This window comes from Metopolophium dirhodum, chromosome 8 (genome assembly GCF_019925205.1).
Source record: "Metopolophium dirhodum isolate CAU chromosome 8, ASM1992520v1, whole genome shotgun sequence".
Taxonomy (NCBI): domain Eukaryota; kingdom Metazoa; phylum Arthropoda; class Insecta; order Hemiptera; family Aphididae; genus Metopolophium; species Metopolophium dirhodum.
The window spans coordinates 29,602,546-29,623,057 of NC_083567.1; the positions used below are offsets into that span (position 1 = coordinate 29,602,546).

The 20,512-nt window shown below is 31.9% G+C and overlaps 3 protein-coding genes across 3 annotated transcripts; 1 reads left to right on the forward strand and 2 right to left on the reverse strand.

The window, feature by feature from the left end:
- The first annotated feature begins 12,508 nt into the window (after window positions 1–12,508).
- On the forward strand, window positions 12,509–18,754 carry LOC132951111 (uncharacterized). The gene is made up of 2 exons (XM_061022828.1): window positions 12,509–12,862; window positions 17,866–18,754. The coding sequence occupies exons 1-2, from the start codon at window positions 12,521–12,523 to the stop codon at window positions 18,445–18,447; spliced, it is 924 nt and encodes a 307-aa protein (XP_060878811.1). The 5' UTR covers window positions 12,509–12,520; the 3' UTR covers window positions 18,448–18,754.
- Window positions 13,240–15,427, reverse strand: LOC132951109 (uncharacterized). The gene is made up of 2 exons (XM_061022826.1): window positions 15,127–15,427; window positions 13,240–14,687 (listed from the first exon to the last, which is right to left on the reverse strand). Exons 1-2 carry the CDS (start codon window positions 15,184–15,186, stop codon window positions 13,353–13,355), a joined length of 1,395 nt encoding a protein of 464 aa, XP_060878809.1. The 5' UTR covers window positions 15,187–15,427; the 3' UTR covers window positions 13,240–13,352.
- Window positions 15,589–20,117, reverse strand: LOC132951110 (uncharacterized). Its single transcript, XM_061022827.1, has 4 exons — window positions 19,648–20,117; window positions 19,002–19,169; window positions 18,784–18,928; window positions 15,589–16,687 (listed from the first exon to the last, which is right to left on the reverse strand). Exons 1-4 carry the CDS (start codon window positions 19,785–19,787, stop codon window positions 15,869–15,871), a joined length of 1,272 nt encoding a protein of 423 aa, XP_060878810.1. The 5' UTR covers window positions 19,788–20,117; the 3' UTR covers window positions 15,589–15,868.
- Window positions 20,118–20,512: the final 395 nt, after the last annotated feature.

Here is a 20,512-nt window from a genome sequence, read left to right on the forward strand (position 1 = left end):
AACTTTTTGCATGTTTTTCACGCAAATGTTTTCCAATTTTTTTGCAACCACCATTTGCATCGAAGGAGCCTATTTCGTTCGTTATCACGTGCGTTCGTCGCCGACTCTAGAAAACGTACAAAAACACATTTTCAAAATCGTTACTACCGACCGCGTTCAACAGATGGCGCACCTCATACCACGCCGGCTGAACAAATAATGTTGGTCGGCCATAATTTATATTTTATGCTATTCGTTTTTCACGATGACAATAGGTTTTACGATTTAATTATAATATTCTATGGTATTTTATGAGTACTAAAACTAAATCCCAAATAATGATTGAGTTATGGTTATGAATAAGATAAAATAAATATTATATTCCTTAAACGCATAACCCTACACGCAAAATGTGCGTTTCTTCGATACTTGGTATGGCTAATTTTTGTGTTTGATTTGAAAAAAAAGAAATTCTAAATTCAGCAGGTATTTGACTAATTTGAAGGATTGTTTACTTGTTTGTAATTTGAATTTCCTGTTTGCTCCAGGACAACCGTTTCTGATGACCGATGAATTACGAAGTAGTCGCCGCACGCTGTAGCGTTTCCTGCGAAAATAAATAGACAAAACATTTTTATCGCAGGAAACGAATAGAACAATAGGCTTGCATTATTGATAGACTGTTTCAAATATGCAATTTTGTATAAAAATAATATATATATATATATAATATATAAAACAAGTGTTGAAATAAAAAAAACCAAACAAGCCGAATATCCAGAAGACCGTTCATATCCCATGTTCAGAGTTTCAGACAACGATTTCTAGAGATATGAGAAAAATTACCTTTTCGAAGTACCTCACCGTCTAAAGTGTAATTCCAAAAAGAGTCACTGAACGACATAATATTTTCCGATAAAAATACGTTTACCGAAAAGTTGACATTTTCGAGGTCATGCAATCTTTTTGTGCATTTCGTCAGATAAAGGTTTTTTTTTTTTATTGAATAATTAATATATTATCCAACATTGACAAATGACCACAATATGGCTGTTTGGCATTTGATAAAAGAAATCAATTAAATCGACATTGGGGATTTGGTCCAAGGAGTCACTGATGTTGTAATATTAGACACTAAGACATATTTTGTTCGAAACGGAGCTAAGTGCGTTGTGGTATTGTATAACTATTATAAATTACTATTATGATAAATAGGATGTGCCTGACCGAGAGTGTAAACTATAATAGTAATTTATTATTGTGTATTACGGCGTTATTCTTATTTATTGGTAAAACGCACGATTGCACTATAAGATCACAATATGTCAAATTACTGTTTAAAATATATAAATTTCATCAGCGCGTCGTCGGGTCAAGGTGAAGTTTTTTTCTTAAATTGGTACATCGAAGCACGACCAAACGCACGCAAAACAATACAGTGATAAAGGATACGCGTAGGTATATGGGTACAGGTTACATCGTGGCAATTTGTACTCTGCGGTTCGCTAGGCATCGAGACAATATCGTTGTATCATTATAAAGTCGAAAGAATCTATTTCTTCGATACTTAGGTACAAAAAGTTATAATATTAAAACCCAAGCACGCGATCCGGCGACGAGCCCGCCGCCGCGCCGTGGATGAAACGCGCCCGTCGGCGGGTTTCGCGTGTACATTGGATATTATAATAGGTCATAGGTATATACCAAATATACCTACACATTATTATATTATGTTGAACGCCATCGTATGTGCGCCTAATAAAATTTACCTCCTATAGTATATAATTATACATGTAAATCGTCGTAAACGACCGTGCACCACCGCCAGTCGCCACGGATATAATATTATATTATGTATAATAGAAGAGCAATTAATAATACCTGCGTATAATATTAAAATATACCATTCGTCGTGGTCGTCGTCGCCACTCGCCGCCGATGTTAGGTTTTTTTTTCCCGAATAATATAATATACGAAGGCGATGGACGATATTATGAAGCCGCCACTGATATGCAGCAGCAGCACCACTGCTTTGAGCGGGAGAGAGAGGCGCTTCGTCGTCACCGGAGGAGATAATAACGATTCCAGTTTTTTTTTTTACTTGATTGTGCGTGTGTGCGTGTGTGTGTGTGTGGAAGGGAGGGAGGGTGAGTGATGTGCAGTCCGATCGGAAATCGTTTATATACGATATTTGAAAACCTACGCTTGTGGGGCATATAGATCGAGTACCCCCTGATTAGTGATTTGTACGCCCCGAGTATAAAGTCAAAACGGATCGGAAAAAAGCGTTCTCTACGCACGACAGTATAATATTATGTAAAAACGGACTTGCCGCTTTTATAACTATGTATAATAATATTATGTTTATTATGCTATATAAGCGGGGTGGTCCATAATTGGATACACTAATTTTCTCGATCAGTTTTCGTATCTTCGTATAAAAGCGGGTTTTATATGTAGTTGAAAGCACTTATATGGTTACATAACATATGGGTATAATATGTATTTTTCATTATTTTATAGGTTTTTAAATTTTTTTTTTAAATGTCTAGTTGACCGATATAAAGCGGAAATATGTAGGTACCCCACGGAATGTGTATAGTCTATATAATCTATACTAACTATTACAAATCTTCTATACATTTTAAATGCTGATTAAATAAAAAAAAAATCTATTATTCAATAATCAATAAAAATAATAAAACATTATTACATCGAAATGGTTATAAGAATATTTTGGTACATTGATAACATTTTATTCAACTAATATTATAGATTGGTCATTAAAAAAAGTTAAAAGTTAAAAATCTGAGCGACTCCAGAATTTCAGATTTTTAGGTTCGCCACCAGGCCCCCGTCACGCATCATTACAAACTGTAGTCGTGTTATTTATTATTCGGCTTGTCGATCTAATGATCTATTCGTCAATGTTGATCGACGGCGGCTATATCATTACGACATAATTTCGTAAAAAACTCTGCGCCAGTGACGCGCCTATACGTATAATATTAAGAGCTCAGTATCACGCACGGATGTAATATAAGTAAAAGTTACTATATGAACTGTAAGCAATATAGCTGTACGGGTAGAAACGGGGAAATGCAGAAATGTGTAAAAGGATTGGGGGCTAAGTCCTCATAAATTATAATTGCCCTTATACCACTAATTTATTGTTTTTTTTCTTTCGTGGCTTATTTAATAATTTTTTTTTTATGTTAATTTATATTAGCTGTATTGAGTATAGGTATTTATAGTTAATCGTTATATTATAACATATAATCAATAATATATAATATTACTATATTATAGTGCAGTGGCGTATATTATACATAAAGGGGAGAGCTCCTGACGTATACTGAAATTCATAGTTCACAAAACATATGTCATAATTATAACCATGTGCCCCTGAAATCATAATTGGCACATAGTGAAAATAATTCATATATTTATACCTATACGCCACTGATTATATAACTTACATTGTATAAACCATAGTTGAATATAGGGTATTATATTAGGTATATGTAACTTTGGTTGGTCGTTGATCACATCATTGCCGTAATCCGTAAAAAAGAAATTAAAATTATTGTAAATTATTATTGTTACGATATAAAAAAAAAAAATGAATATAATACAAAATCATACTATAGTTTTGTATACTTTGGGTGAGAGGAGGGGGAGGGGGGTGCACTCACGTCTTACACGTACAGGTATGTTAAAAAATATTAGTCTCCCCGAAGTTTTAATGGATTTCCGCCTAATGAGTATATATACGTATAGTAAGTAGTATAAGTAATAGGAGAGTGTTGTGCGAGTAATAATAATTGTAAACGATTAGAGAGACGGCCGAACGGATATCCCGCGCATTCCCCGCCCCGGACAGCGTCGTTTCGGGTCGTCGTCGTCGAAGGCCACAACCACCGCAATGCGGTCCGCCGCCAGAGATTATAATAGGACTTATTTCTTCTCTCGGTTATCTTTTTTATTAATCGTTTCTGGTTTTTATTTTTATTTTTACCTCCACCCGTCGCGCAGTCGTTTCTTACGTACATAATACACGCCGTGCGCATAGTTTAGCGTTTCGACTTGAAATACGCATATAGGTAAATATACTGAAATTTACGAACAAACTTCTCCTTGACCGAGCTCCGATGCAGATGATATTTCGACGACATATTATGTGGTCTTCGCGCGTCTTATAAAAAATATGGAATGACGACGAAAAACGCGTATATTATAAAATCGTATACGTAGTGTCCGACGAAACCCCGTAAAAAAAGGTCACCCTCACATTATCAATTAGAATTTAGACGACTTATACGTTTGGCAAACATGTCTTAACGACCAGCTTCCCGCGAATGTACATTTTCCGGTTTATGCACACATACGACTACGATTCGAAAAACACTCTCGACTACGAGAACTGCGCAGACGAATGTTATACAATAATGTCATTATATTATATATATTGTTAAACGTATACACTTTCCGCGTCACTGCGTCACTCATTGTTGTGTTGTTTCTCATGATCTTGTAACAACTATGCACTTACGCGCTTTCTAATTAAATTAATTAACTGCCAAAACTTTGGTGAAATCGCGCATTTACGTCGTCGTCATGAGACTTTTATACGCTAGTGTATTGTTGTTGTGCATATGAAACCCTTTTACACGGATTAATGTATTTAGTTTTTTTATTAAAGTAATGATTTATAAGTGTTAAAACAATGTTTACCTGCATTGTGCGGGCCACCACTGCATAGTTCAACCTCAATTAATGGACTTAATGCGCACGCGATGGATTTAAAACTCTAACACTAATTTAATAATATTATATAGGTACAAGTGCAATAAACTTATTTAGCCTATAGCTAATAAGCATCTCCATCATAAAAACTGATGCTAACAGGTAACTCATATTTTAGTATTTCTAATACGTAGCAGTTTTTGAAAACGTTTTTTCGTCAACGTCGAAAACGATAGAAAGCGTATGATATTGACTTAAGCGCTGCTGGCACAAAGGCAAACAGTGACAAACATACTATTACAAGTACCAACGTTACTATTTATATACTCGTTCGGCATATTTTAGGTGTGAATTATTTTTAAAACCCATTAGAAGTTACGTCAATAATTAATACATTTTATAATATATAATATATTGATTATTGACTTATTATGTCTATATGACTATTGGCTTAACATACAAGGCCGTATCTGAGGGGGGGGGGGGGTCCAGACCCCTTGGACCCCCACCCGAAAATGCTTCAATATGTCTTACTTTCCAAATATCAAAACCTAAATTCAATAAAATTACAATATACATATTGTGGACACCCCCCCCGCCCCGAAAAAAAATGTCTGGATACGGCCTTGATTGGCTAAATAAGCTATATCACATATAGGTATATATTACAATTTGTAGATGATGCAGTAAAACTAAGACTAATTAGGCGTGTAGGCGTGCTATAATTTTAAATTAATATACAATAAAAGCGGGTTACAGATTTGTCCATAGTAATGGTGAGTAATGACTAATGAGTGTTCGGATATTGTAGCTCCAAACAATGCATTTAAAAAACAGTACATTAACAGGTAACAAAGCATTAAGAACCCCGAGAAAAGCGTTAACAATTATTACTTTAAACATTTTTATTTCATTTTTAATAATTTTTAGATTGCTAACTAATATAAATTAAAACGTACAATACATACGTAGGTATATAAATATCAATATTTCATCAAAAATGTTTAAAACGCCCTCTTAAAATTCCCTATCTCTCGTATATATATATAATACTAAGTACACACGATTAAACAAACAAAATGTATACACGTTGAGAGTTTGCGAGCGATTCGAGCCTTCACAAACATTAACATGTTTTCAATTATTTAAAATAAATATAGTGTACATTTCGTGAAAAAAAAAATATATTAAACAGAAAAAGCGAAAAGGCAAATATGATTCGAAAGTATATACGAATATAATTTATATTTTATACGCAGCTTCACATTATACCGACAATAATAAATAAATGCAAATGCCTATTTGACATTCAAACTATTACTTACTTAAATTACTTACTATAGAGTTACTTACAATAGTTACTTACCATAGTTACTACCCATGAATACAATAATATTATAATTAGCATTATTCGTCGCTCACGTCGAAACGTTAAGACCCGCGCACGATCGTCCGGTATTCTATACAACTCGGCGTACGGATTTTTATTTATTTAGTAGGTAGGTTTGAAACGTTTTAAATATTATTTTGAACACAAACCATTATTATTATTATATTTGCATTGCGTCGTTGTATGGTAAATGCATAAAATATACACCGAGTGCCGTCATCGAATTATACAGTTGTAGTCGTTCGTACCTATATATATGTATAATATGTATTATCATATTATGTACAGTCGTTTGTATATTATATAATATTATCACATTATATATACATGTTGTATCTGTATAATATATTTATATATGTACGTACACTTGTGCGGCGGCACTCATCTCTTAATAATTTGTCGTCTCAGCTACGGCACTCACGCCGGCCCGTCCGTGGGCGAAGTTCCTCTTGTCAATTGAAACAAATACGGTCAAATTCATCAATGCGACCATTATAATGTACATAAGTCATAAATGTATTATACTTAAATTGACTTTCCGTGTAGGTTTTGGTTACGAATTCAAAAAACTTTTTTTGCGTCAGAGTCTTGTACCTAAAGTATGTACTCGTGCAAAAGAGTTAAAATACATTTTAAGTACTCAGATATGAATTTTCAATATTTTTAATACGATGCATAATATATACATTTATTTTGTTCATAAAATAAACATAACTTTTGGCTGATTTTTAATTGTGGCATGTACCTAGTTTTGAGAAAGTCACTCATTAGCGATATACTTTCATCTGTGAAATTTTACTGAAATAAGTCGCTGCACCAATTTCATTTGATACCTACCTGCACGGGAAGCAGCAGGAGACTGGGAAGTAACGGCCAAGTATTCTGCAACATTAATCGGCCCAAAACCATTTTATATATGTTTTTTTTATAACTATTGATTTTACAAAGATATTTTTCTCTACAGATACCTAATTTTTTGGGTACTTAGCTTATCCATTATATTATAATATACTCGTACACCTAGTACACCTTGTACTCTATTAGTCTAGTAGGACCTCTGATTACATCCTATAAGTATACCTACTTATAGCAATACATTATAACAGTGATTAAACCGCATATAGCATATAGTATATACCTAAAATGTTAGCTGTTATACTATATTTACGAACAAAATAAAACTTATAAGTTAAATTAACTTATATAAAGTCAAATAAATAATCATGGATTAGGTAGGTATAACACCTAGCTACTAATACACTAATTTACTAATTAGGTATGTAGATTGTAAACTGAGCAATAAGCTTATTTTATGTAAGCATTTTGTTTCATGAAATCTGAAGTCCGTAATATAATCATAGATATACAACAATTATAATATGTATTGCTTACATAAATATCACAGAAATCGTGGCACATAGGTATGCCCATAATATAGTATTTGTGTCCTGTCACACGATACATGTATAGGCGGATAGGTAGATACGCGGATCGTGTTTACATGATGGTGGTCATAATTTTATGCTGCAACAACTGCAGCAGTCATATTGTCATAGGTATTGTACGCTATTCAGCAAAAGCCACTGCAAAATGCACTTATAGGTTTTTATTGTGTGTCGCACCATGTAATCATAATTCATAATATCATTTTTATTCTGTGATAATATTTACAACCATTGAAATAGTATGCGATCGCGGCCGTAAATACACCTGTTGGTCTGTCGCTATAATATATTGTATACGGGAAGTCCGACGCTACGGCGATATACATAGATTTCAAAGGTCTCGATGAAAACGAAGTCGTACAAAGTCTGGTTTTGTCATCAGGTTTCGCGGGTGTGCAGCGACGCTGCAATATTATGATATTACTATATGGCCATTTAACCATAATATTAACTGTTATTAATATCATTGTTATACTTATCGGTTATTACTTATTACTATGCCACTATATGTATAATACTATTAATACTATATCGCATATAATATATAATATATAGGTACTCTTATAAATATGTCGATATAATATTATGATATTTTTAATAAGTAATAACTGGCATATATACTTATAAGGTATCACAGTGGTCGAATTAGCTATAATAAGACCCTGCTAACAGTATGACGATGTTAGGTATATTAGGTATACGTAGAACTGACTGAATATCGAGTCTTGGGTGGTATACTGGTATTTGATAATATAATATACGCACACGGGGTAGCCAGGGTGGACTCTAGTCCTTCGAAGATGGTTTTCCAAATTGTCGTGGACACCTAGGAGTAAATCAATACATATACGCGGACAACCGTCATAGAATTTCAAGCTAAATTGGTCGACAGTAATATTCTGTAGTTGTCCGTCGTTCAGCCCAGTATCCGAACACAAAATGGTTTACTACAACTTTTTGAAGGAAAGATATTATTATAGCGATATTTTTATTATATTGATATGTTGGATTGTAACTCTAATCCGTAGAAAAAGATAAAAAATAATTCTCGGTGTGCCTCGCTGACTCACTTCGTGGCGGCTACATTAATATTCTTCGAAATTGTTTTACCTCTTTCGTCGTCATTCGCAGTTGTTGTATAGGCTTTCGGATGAATTTCGTCGGCTATTTTTTACCGTCCGTCAGTACTCGCCGATTCTTTATTGTTGTCTCCCTCTTCTCCTTCAGTAGTTCAGTCCTTCGCCACAAAGCCCAGAAGTCGTCGGGGCACCGACTGTGTATACATATAGGTATAATATTCGTACAGCCACGATGGATGATATTCCGATCAGTCTCTGCAGTTTCATTGCAGAGAATCCGAGACGGCGGCGGCAAAACGAAACGAATAATTAAATTTAAAAAAAAAAAAACACAATTTAAGAATAATATACCATTCAACCGAAACCGGTATATTGCGTACGTGCGTGCGCGGGTGGACGGCCGACAGATGGCACTGCGTGTTACCGGTACAACCTTATCGAAGTCCCGACGATACGCGTTCTTCTTTTTTTACCAGAATATGCACCAAAACAATGTGAAAAAATATAATAATATGCGGTAATATATTATTACGTCATTATTATCGAGGCAGCAGCCAGGCAGGTGCCCAAGTCTCTCGCTCTGCTCGGCTGTACCAAAATGTTGTTATTACTTGTTAACGATATTATAGCTATCAAAACGCTATTGTACGCAAACCACCCCAATGAAGATGAACACGTTTTCCGTGTGCGTATTGTATTGTAATATCGTTTTTATTTTCACAACGTGAGATTGGATTTAGGAGTGAAGTATCGTATTAGGATAGGCACAAATAAACAGTAATAATTACACATCAAGTAAAGATACATTCAATAATATTATATACATTATTAGGTAAAACTAAGCATATAGTGTTTTTTTTTTTTGATTTTTGGCTAAATGGTTTTAAAAGTATTCCACTTTTTGATCAATTAAATATCTAACGATAAGAGCGTCTTTGAAACGGTATTTATCAGTAGGATATCCACAGTCCTCGTACCCCCCACGGATCTTGCCCTGAATATTATTGATATTATACAATATCATCACGATATCGTATGTATTACGCCCACCCACTGCTCCCCTGAACGAACTGATAACGGATTAAACAATAATATATAGTTCTTTCGTAAAAATATTTCTTATCAAGCATTCAAATACAGACGGAAAAAAATAAGGACTGTTTTCAAACGCCATTCTTATTTTGATGTGCTTATTCCAAAACAGTTATCCGAATAAGTTTTGAGTTCAAAAAATGTCTTGGTTAGTGTGATTTTGTGTATGTGTGTGTGTATTCAGGGGATATGCATTAGTAAAAACTTTTGAGGGGATCTTTATACATTTTTTTTACGAGGCATTGATTAACTATGAGAGACTATAGGGGTTCAATGTCTCGATGTCGTCTCGATTTCCATATGGTATATTGTTGTATTATCAAATGCCTATAATATAACTATACACATACCTAATACAATATACGATAAAAATTTAAAAATATCAATTACACAGTAACGTGTACAACAGCGATAAAATCTGATGAAAATAATAATTAGATACCTAGACTGAGAAAATATGTGACCATGCCAACCTTACAACGACGGCCACGCGGAATGTTATCGAAAGACAATATTTTATTATAATATAGGTAGGTATTTATCGAAGAAACTAGAAAATATATTTAGTATAACCTACCTGTCTCAATATAATACCCTCCTATCGCTTATTGTGACTTAACCGAAACGTATAAATATAGGTGTTCACCGTTCATTCATAATTATAACTATTTAAAAGTACCAAAAATCGAAATCATTAGTTATTACTTATATAATATTACGCTATAAAGCAATACGGATTATTACAATTTACAACACACATATTATATTTAATAAATAATTTTTTTTTAATTTAATAATACTAAACATAAGCCAATAATGACCATTTGATTTATCTTATAATTATTATTATTATTATAACTAATACAAATCATTTGTACCTAATTATAAATTGTGTTTCGTATATTGCATTGTAATTTTTTGTTAAATCGCTTATTTTCACTTGGTACATCAACCATTTCACCATCTCGTAGAATAGATCCATAGAGTAATATTACTTTGAGCAGATCACATGCTAGCGGCTGCAACACCATAACGACAACCACAATGCACTACTTACCTACCTTTAATCTTTATGGTTCGAAATAGCAATAATTATTGTTTGTATAATATATTTTGTGATTAATTCAACAGTCTAAAATTTAAACAAAATTCCATTTGTATTATTAATAACTGTTACACAAATATGTAGGTATGTACAGATATATTTTAAAACAATATTACATATTATTATTAGGCCAAGGATTTTTTTCTCGTACCTGTATACAGTTTAATAATTATGCCTTTAAGCACAATTGTTTTCTAAAGTATTTAAACTCACTTATTCAAACCAGACACTGTGCACACTTACGCATAAACGACTAATTCGCGCAAGTGTGTTATGAAAACAAATAGAGCACTTGGTATATAAATAATTGTTTTTACTTTTTGTATTAATATACTGAATTAATATAAAACAAGTATTTAAAAATAATATTCGTATATATTATTCAAACATGTTTTTATTTTAATTTTTAAATACATAATTAAATGCGTAATATTTCCGAATTAATTATTTATTAAAAAAATATATTTTATAATTAGTTTTTAAATTCTTATACAGTTGCCTATATGTATATTGTCTCGATAAATAACAAAAATAAATGGATTGGTAAACGTAATAGTCTGAATAAATGCATAAATGCATAATATAGGAGTTATGGCATTCGGGACTTACTTCCTTTGAAGTAGATAGTAAAATAGTCAATATCTATAATTTATTGTACAATTACATAATATTAGTCTTCTATGTATTTTTAAATTTGTGAAGCACGTCAATTGTTAACCTTGACAAAATGTGTTGCATTTGATCAAACCTCTATTCACTCATAGGTACACCTATATGGGTGTATACAACAACAATTTAATTTAAAATCCGTGAGAAATATAATACTCATTAAATGAAAAAACAGGCACCTACCTCGTATAGACAAAGGAGTTCTGTGTCTTTAAAGCCGCATTCCCACGACTGGTGTACTTGGCCAATATTTGGTACTGGTGGTTACTTGCCATGCCGTCGGATCGGCATACTTGTACAATTATTTGTCACTGGTGTCGTTCCCGACGATTGTCGGTAAATGTGACACAAGTCAAAGGAACGGCCAATATACTTGTACTACTGATCCCACGACCGGTTCGTGTTGACCAGGAAAAACAGCAGCATGATAACTTTGGTCCAGTGGCGCCAAAGTTTATAGGTATTAATAATATAATAATTTTTTTAATGTACAATGTTATTATTTTTTTTTGTTTTAAAAAATTTGCAATGTTTATAATTTATATGCACACATTTGAGATCGATAGTTGATAGATTAGCATTTTTCTATGCTACCTATATACTTTATAATATGATACCCACTCACCCATACTTACGTTTTTTTTTTTATTAAAATATAGGTATTCAAAATCAATTGTTGTGGTTAGATAATAATAAATATTTTTATTTAATTAATATTACAAGTTCTTCGTTCATTGTCTATTTTAGTTTCATAAATTAAATTAGATTTATTGTTTGTTTTTGTGAGTGAATGCGGAGTTAATTTAATTTTAATTTTAATTTTAATAAGTGATTTTATTTATAATGATCAGAATAATCCAGTTATTTTTAGAAAAATATTATGACCTAAACGTTCATGTTTCCATATTTGGAATTTGGGACCGTGTTATATTAGTATTTAATATCAGTCATCAGTTTTCCGGTGTGTAAGGAACAACTCATTTTAGTACTTCACATTGTTAAATCGAATAATAATATGGAGTGGTCAAACGAATCCGTGCTTGAATTTTTAAGACTATATGAACAAGAATCTGTTATTTGGAATGCAAAACATTTAAAACACAGAGACCGAAATGCAGTCTCCGATGCGTGGTCAAATATACAAAAATCTTTCAGCCTTCAATGTACAATACAAGAGCTAAAAAAGAAAAAGGAGTCACTCATGTCTACCTATCGACCACTGTTGAATAAAGTCAAGGGTAGTATGGGAACAGGGTCAAGTGCCGAAGACGTTTACAAACCAAATTGGTTCGCTTATGAAACAATGGCGAAATTTTTATTTGGATCATGTCAGCCTAGGTCAACAATAAGCACACAGGTATATTTATTTAACTATACTCCGCGCCACGAGAGAATGCATACGGCACGCGCATCCAAATGACTGCGCTCCGCTGTCTCGAGGCCAAATGTCCCCACCATGCGGCAACTGGTCTCTGCATACAGCGGTTCAAGTAACACAATAGAAACACGAGCCGTGTCGCGTATTTACGTATAAATATTATTATTATTATTATTATTTACTTATATTCGTATAATTTTTATTATTATTTACTTATATTCGTATAATTTTTATTATTATTTACCTGTAGTATTATTTACCTGGTACCATTCAATTTATGTTTGTATACCAAAAATCAAGACCTATTTTTTTGGTATTTTCTTTTATCAAAATCGCAAATAATTAAACATAACAAAATTACAAATTAATCATTTATTGTCAGTGCATATAAATACATAATACAAATAAAAATATATAATATATACAAATACATAATACAAAAATACAAAATTAAAAATATTATATTAATTTAATCGGAATCGGAATATGAATCAGACGTGTCACCCGTAATTGTTAGAACGTGTGGTGTTACTTCAGCATCTAACAATTCGTTGGATATAAAATCTACCTCCCAGAATTTATCTTCTACCTTAATGATATGGCCAACAAAGTTCTTCCACATATCGGGCGTAACCCGTTCGACTCCTTCTTCTAATAATTTCTTAACGTCATTAATTTTATAAGTACGATTGTTCATTCTAACATAATTTTTCACCGACGCCCACGCAAGTTCTATTGGATTTAATTCACAGTGATACGGGGGTAGGCGTAACACAGTTTTATTTGCAGATTTCGCCAATTCGTCTATCACATATTCATTATACTGTGATTTTAAAATTTGCGCTCGATCCAACAGTTGTTCCTTGACCATTGGTTTATCTATTACCTCGCCTTTATCTGTCAACCAATCAATGATGTCTTGTTTTTTCCAAGATCTTACTGGAAACGTGTGCTTCTTCACAGAATGATACGACGCGTTGTCCATGACTATAACGGCATTTTCACGAAGTAGCGGTAAAATGTTGGCGAACCAGTCATAAAAGGTATCACCGTTCATCTCATCGTGGTAATCGTCTGTATTTTTTTTCGATTCAAAACATAATAATCCACCAACAACAAAGCCGTCAGATGAACCTATGTGTACCACGATGAGACGTTTTCCTTTACCGGACGGTTCCTTTTGTCCAGTCGTTAATCCTCTTAGGAATGCGTCTCGTGGTGACTTCACAGTTTTATCGACCCATGTTTTCGATGTGGTTTCACCAGCATTCACCCATGTCTCGTCCAGATAATAGATGGGTCTACCTAACTGACGGTATTCTTTTATGGACTCCAAGTACCTTCGACGCCAACACACAATATCAATTCGTTCAATAAGAGCGCTATTACGAGATTTTCGAACATACTCAAAATTGAGATGTTTTAAAAGTCTACGTAATGTTGTTTCGGAAAAATTTGGTAATGTTGTATCTTCGTTGACCGTAGTTAAAATTTTCTTTAAAGTTGGAATTTCTCGCCTGTGCCAAAACTCGTGTACTTTTTTCCTAATGGCATTTTGGTCAAAATCATCAACTTTTTCCGTAACAGTTGGTCGGATTTTGGTTTTGTTAGGTGATGATACACTGCCTTTATTTCGGTATTCCGATAGAGTAACACTCACTGTCCTTTGCCCTATACCACTCTCTTCGGATATTTGCTTAATAATCTCCTTCGCTTTTAATTTTGGGCCGTCTGCATTGTCTTGCTTAGCCATTTTAGTCTTGTAAAGGTTTACGATCATCAATTTCTGTCGAGAACCAACAAACTAAAAAATAAAAATTTATTGAACATTAAAAAAACATATTGAAAAAAAAATGAAAAGTAAATATTTTCATATAATATATTCGAATAACTAATTCTAATGATTATTTGTATTATAATTATTACATTTTCGAGATTTTTTTAGTATGACATATCATTTTTATATTTCATTGTTATTTTACTTTGTATACGACTTCAAAAAAAAAGTACATGTAAATAATGTTTAAATTGATTTAAAACTATATTAAGGTAAATCGATGTGTCATACCCTCAAAAATATTATTCTATATCGTTTTTGTAATAGGTGATTTACTCTAAAATTACACAAAAACATTAAAAAAAATGATTCTGCGTAAATATGTTTTGCCTATGTTGCGCATGGGCCAGAGACAAAAAAAACAGTGCGCTGACATCCTATTAAATAAATGTTTTAAAAATCTTACTTTTCCACGAGGATTTCTTTTCATCGGTGAAATGTTGATGGATCCACAGTCTTCGTCCATTGTATTGACAGAGTTAAAAATGTAAAATTGGCAAGTAAAAAACAAAAAAACGGGCGCAAAATAGGAAACGTTGATAAACGAAAATCGGTAAACGACTAACGACGTGATGAAAAAATGTTTGTTGTTGTAATCGCAGTGTACACACCTGCCGACAAAATCGATGTGCTCCGTAGAGCTCCGACGGGTGGCGATCGTGCTGGTAAAGTGGTGGGGATGCGCGAAAAAGAACGTGTTTTGGTGGGCCGCCGTATGCATTCTCTCGTGGCGCGGAGTATATCAATAGGAACTTAACCACTCGAATGTCGATTAATAATAAAATATAAAAATGAAACACACCCCTAAATAAATACCTAGATAAAAGTACAATAAATATAAAACAAAACTTATTTTTAGGTACTGTAATATAATTTATTATAAAATAAAATATTCAGAATATTTTGTTATACAGTCTTAAAATAAAAAATGTCCTTATTTATTTACCTAGCTATAACGTTGTTATAATATAGGTACTATAAAATAAATCATACTGTTATTATTATGTATTATAATGTACGGATGTAGATTGTACGTAGACAGTGTATTATTATATGCAAATAATATAATTTGATAGTCGATAGGTAATATATAAATTAAATTATTAAAAATTCCTAACTAAGATGGTATTTAAAATTACATTAATATATTAATATTTATCTTGCCATGGTACTTTTCCGTTTGTTGAAAAATATGTTGCGTATTCATCTCTTATTATTTTAGCTTCCGCTCCGGGTCTTCTGGGTATGTTGCGAATGGGTAGTAATGATGCCATGCTATTCTGTTCTTGTCTCCACGTACCAGGAATAATCTGCCCTTCTTCATTTTCTATATCAAATATCCCATTTGGTGAATATTTAGAAGAGGAAGTTTTACTTCTTCTTAAAAAATTATGTAACAATGTACAGGTTAAGGTAATATTTGTTACTTTTTCGGGTTCGAGTAACATTGGTTTTCTCATTACTCGAAATACTGAGGACATTATCCCAAACACATTCTCAACAACACGTCGGGCACGAGATAGCCGATAGTTGAATACTCTTTCTTTACTACCTTTTTCATACACTCCGGAGTACGGTTTCATTATACGCGGAGTAAATGCAAATGCATCATCCGCAACAAGCAAGTACGGGACATGCAATTCTCTTAAAGGTAATGGTTCATCAGGTGGAAACATAATCTCATTTTGTTCTATACTTTTGTTCAAAGCGGTATTTTTAAACACACCACCGTCACTTATTCTCCCTTGGCATCCAATATTTGCATATAAAAAATTGTAATTAGCGTCCACCAAAGCAAACAAAACTACACTGAATGTTCCTTTATAGTTTATGAACTCAGAGCCACTATGTATAGGTGACTGAATAACAACATGTTTGCCATCTATGGATCCACAACAATGAGGAAAGTTCCATTTTTCGGAAAAATCTTTCTCGATAATTTTCCACTCTTCCGTGGTTTGTGGTATCTTGAAAATTTACAAAAGAGTTTTAATTTTTGTTTTAAGTATTTGAATATGACATGATAAATAATAATACGTAAATTATATCGTTCAACAATATTTTTAAAAAATAAAGTAAAAACTTCGTAAGCTACATACACTTTTTATAAGATTTAAAGTAAAAGTTTAATAATTATTTAAAATATTTTGACTCAAAAGTATTTTACAAAATTATGTTAGTTCAACAAATCTGACATATTATACTGATATAGTAGAGGAAACAATTAAAGAAATATTGTGCTTATGTATTTTTAATATTTTTCAACTACTATGTAATAATATATCAGTAATATATTACATTTTCAAGCTTTTTTCCAGAAAAATAAAATCGAAATCTATTTTGTGGAAAAATAATTTTTAAAACTATTTGTTAAAGGTCGAGAATATTATAACAGAAAATTTGTTATAAGTGTTTTATTCTAAAAGAAGAATTGTTTTAGATTCTGAGCGGAGCTATGAATGTATTGATTTTACAATGATGTGTGTTTTTTTTTTTATTTTTTTTTTTTTGTGCCTATTGTCACTTTTTATGACAGTAACAATTCTTAGATTTTCTTCAACAGTACCTTTTCTGATAGGAAAGTGAATCTAGTTGGTACTTTGGGGGGGAGGGGGGGGAGGGGGGGGGGGTAAAATTCCCAGTAGTGTCCAAAAGCACCGTGAAAAACAAATGAAAAATTAAGGAATTTAACACAAGCCTCCTGATATATTGTTACAATAGCATTTGAAAAATATTAAAATTACAAAGGCACAATTTTTTTATAAGTATATAAAGTTTAAATATTGACATAATGTATAAAAATCTCGAAAATTATTAACCATTGTAATTAAAAAATTATAAAATGTACAATTTTTTGTAATTAAGGATTGAAAATTTAAAACAAAGATTCTCATAAATAATTTATACTGTAACTAAAAAATAAATACATATATACCTAATAACAGTTATTTTTTACTGACATTTTAAATTCAAATTTGGACGAAATCGCTCAGAATCGTTTTTCGTATAAAATGATATTAAATAATTGAATTCAAATGTAGTACCATCCATTACAGTTACCCACTTGTAACCTACTATACAGCAGAGTTACATCCGCTTGCCCACCTTTTTAGTTTTAAAACAACAATTTATTTTTTCTTGTTAGGGCTTACAAGAGGACATGTCATCATCTGCAGATATGTTTGATAACTGTAGTGCCGAAGAAAATGTGGATATCAGTACAAGTACTGTGGAAAGTTGTACACCACCCACTCGACAAAATAATAAAAAACGTAAACTTGTTTCTACTGATGTCATTGAAAAGCGTATGGAAGATGCCTACAATATTATGAAAACTGTTTGTGATAATAAACCAAAAAAAAATCGATGCCAACTTTACGGGGAACTTCTTGGTGAAAAATTAAGTGAATTTGATGAAAAAACACAATATTTTCTTATGCACGAAATGGATACTTTAATTTTGAAAACAAAATTTCAAATTGAAAATCAGCTACCCACAACTTCTCAACCGAATTACCATTTGGAAAATCTGCAACAAAATGTTCCGACTGCTTCATATAACTCCTATAATTTTCCCACTTCTATCAATTCAGCATCTTCGTACTATTCCCAACCATCTTCTTTTTCTTACGCTCAACAGTTCCAACATCCTCAGAATATTTCACCGATATCTGGAATGACTTCCGATGAATCTAATACTGGTAATACTCAACACGCATATCAGTAATGTTAAGGTTTATTTTTTTATTTTCAAGTATTTTATTATACCTACTCTTTATTAAAGGTTATATTTTATTTACATAATGATTTAAGATTTCTCTGTTTTTAGTTTTGTTATATTTATTTGAAATAATAACAAAAAGCAATTTATTAAATATTAAGTTATTCAAAGTTAGTAACAAGTCAAGTAATAACTAATAGTTTTAATTTTTATTTGGACAATTATAATGAGGACAAGATTTTTTTTATTTAATAGGTATTTGATAATATTTATGATTATAATTTTCTGATTACAATATGTATCGTATATTATTAAAAATTAAACACGTTCATGTAATCTTACCTTGATTTCATCCTTAAGTACATCTATCAATGCGTCACAAACATCAAACACGCATCGGGAAACAGTTTGGGAAGAAAATTTAAATAAGTAAGATAAACTTCTAAAACTGTCACCAGAAGCCAAAAACCTGAGTGTCACTGCTAACCTTTAATAATTTATTTTAAAGTATGTTAGATAATAATAAATATTAAAAAAAAAAAATGATAATGTGTGGTAACCTTTCTTGTACAGGGATTGCTTCTCTCATAATTGTATCATTTTTTTTAATTACTGGTCCAATTTTACTAAGTAAAAATTCAAAGTCAGTGGCTGACATCCTGCAAAAGTTTTCAAATTTACCAGATGGTTCTCGTCTTAGGTCCTCCATGAGATTTGTGGCATTGTACCTATCAAAGTATTATATCATAATCATTAAACAATAATATGTTCCAATGGTTTTATACTCCAAGTTATATAAGTTCCTATTTTAATTTAAAATATAGTTAGCAGCTACACTGTAGGTTGAATATATTATTGCGGATCCGTAAATCGTAATACCTACGTAGTAAACGAGGAAATCATTTTCTAAAATAGTTTTTGTTTGAATGGTTGCTATAATGCTATTATAATTTTTAAGTATTAAATGGACATATTTTGCAAATGATTAAGTACCTACAAAATGTAAGTATAAGTAGTAAGTACATGAATTAATACATATTAGGTATACACTATACAGGTTAAACTAATTAACTGAAAACAGTTATTATATAAATAGTAAAACTTATTTTGAATATGAAATAAAAGAATCTATTTAATATTCTATTATTTTATATATACAAATATATACATTGGTAGCTATAAAGATTTAAAACGTAATGAACTTACTTGTTACGACTTTGATGTATTGTCGTCATCCACCACCTTCTCTTTTTTGGACTTTTGACTTTTTTCTTATTTTTTAAATATTCACCACACATAACAATAAATGAAGCACAAACTAGTGCTTTGTCGTTTTCACTTATCATAGTCCAATAAATTATTTATTAAATTGTGTTAAATTACAATAATAAATTATAAACTATTTAGTTGTTACCTAAGTCTTTACCACACAACGATTAGGACTAGACTAATTTCTAACTTAAATTTCACAAAAACAAAAAAGTGAAAATATTATTATTTAAGTGTGCCCCCCACCACCAATATTTGCTTTAACAGCCAGCAGTGGGAACAGTGTACTTGGCTACTTGTACAAGTGCTCAAGTATTGGCCTACTTGTCAAGTACACCAGTCGTGTGAACACCCTCATCGTGCACTGGCCAAATGTACAATTATTGGCGTATTTGGCAAGTACACCAGTCGTGGGAATCCGGCTTAAGGTTATTATTATTTTAAATTTGAAAACTCATATGATGGCTTATTAACCATACTGATCGATTCCAAAAAATTACTAGTCTAAACTCTAATGCTTAACACAATATGTAGTTACCTGTTCAGTTAAATTTCCAATCGAGCGTATAACGAAGCACTATAATACCCATTATAATGTGATAAGGAAAATAATGTCGCTAAATTTGCGTTCAAAAAACATGTTCACAGAAAAAAACTATAATAACATACGTCGTTTTGAATATTATTATCATATACCAGATATTGTAAATAAGTAGTTCGCCAATTCCATTCATCATCTATAAAATATTATAGAATGTCAAGTTTTTATTCTCTCGCTATATAGATGATTAACCAAGCATGC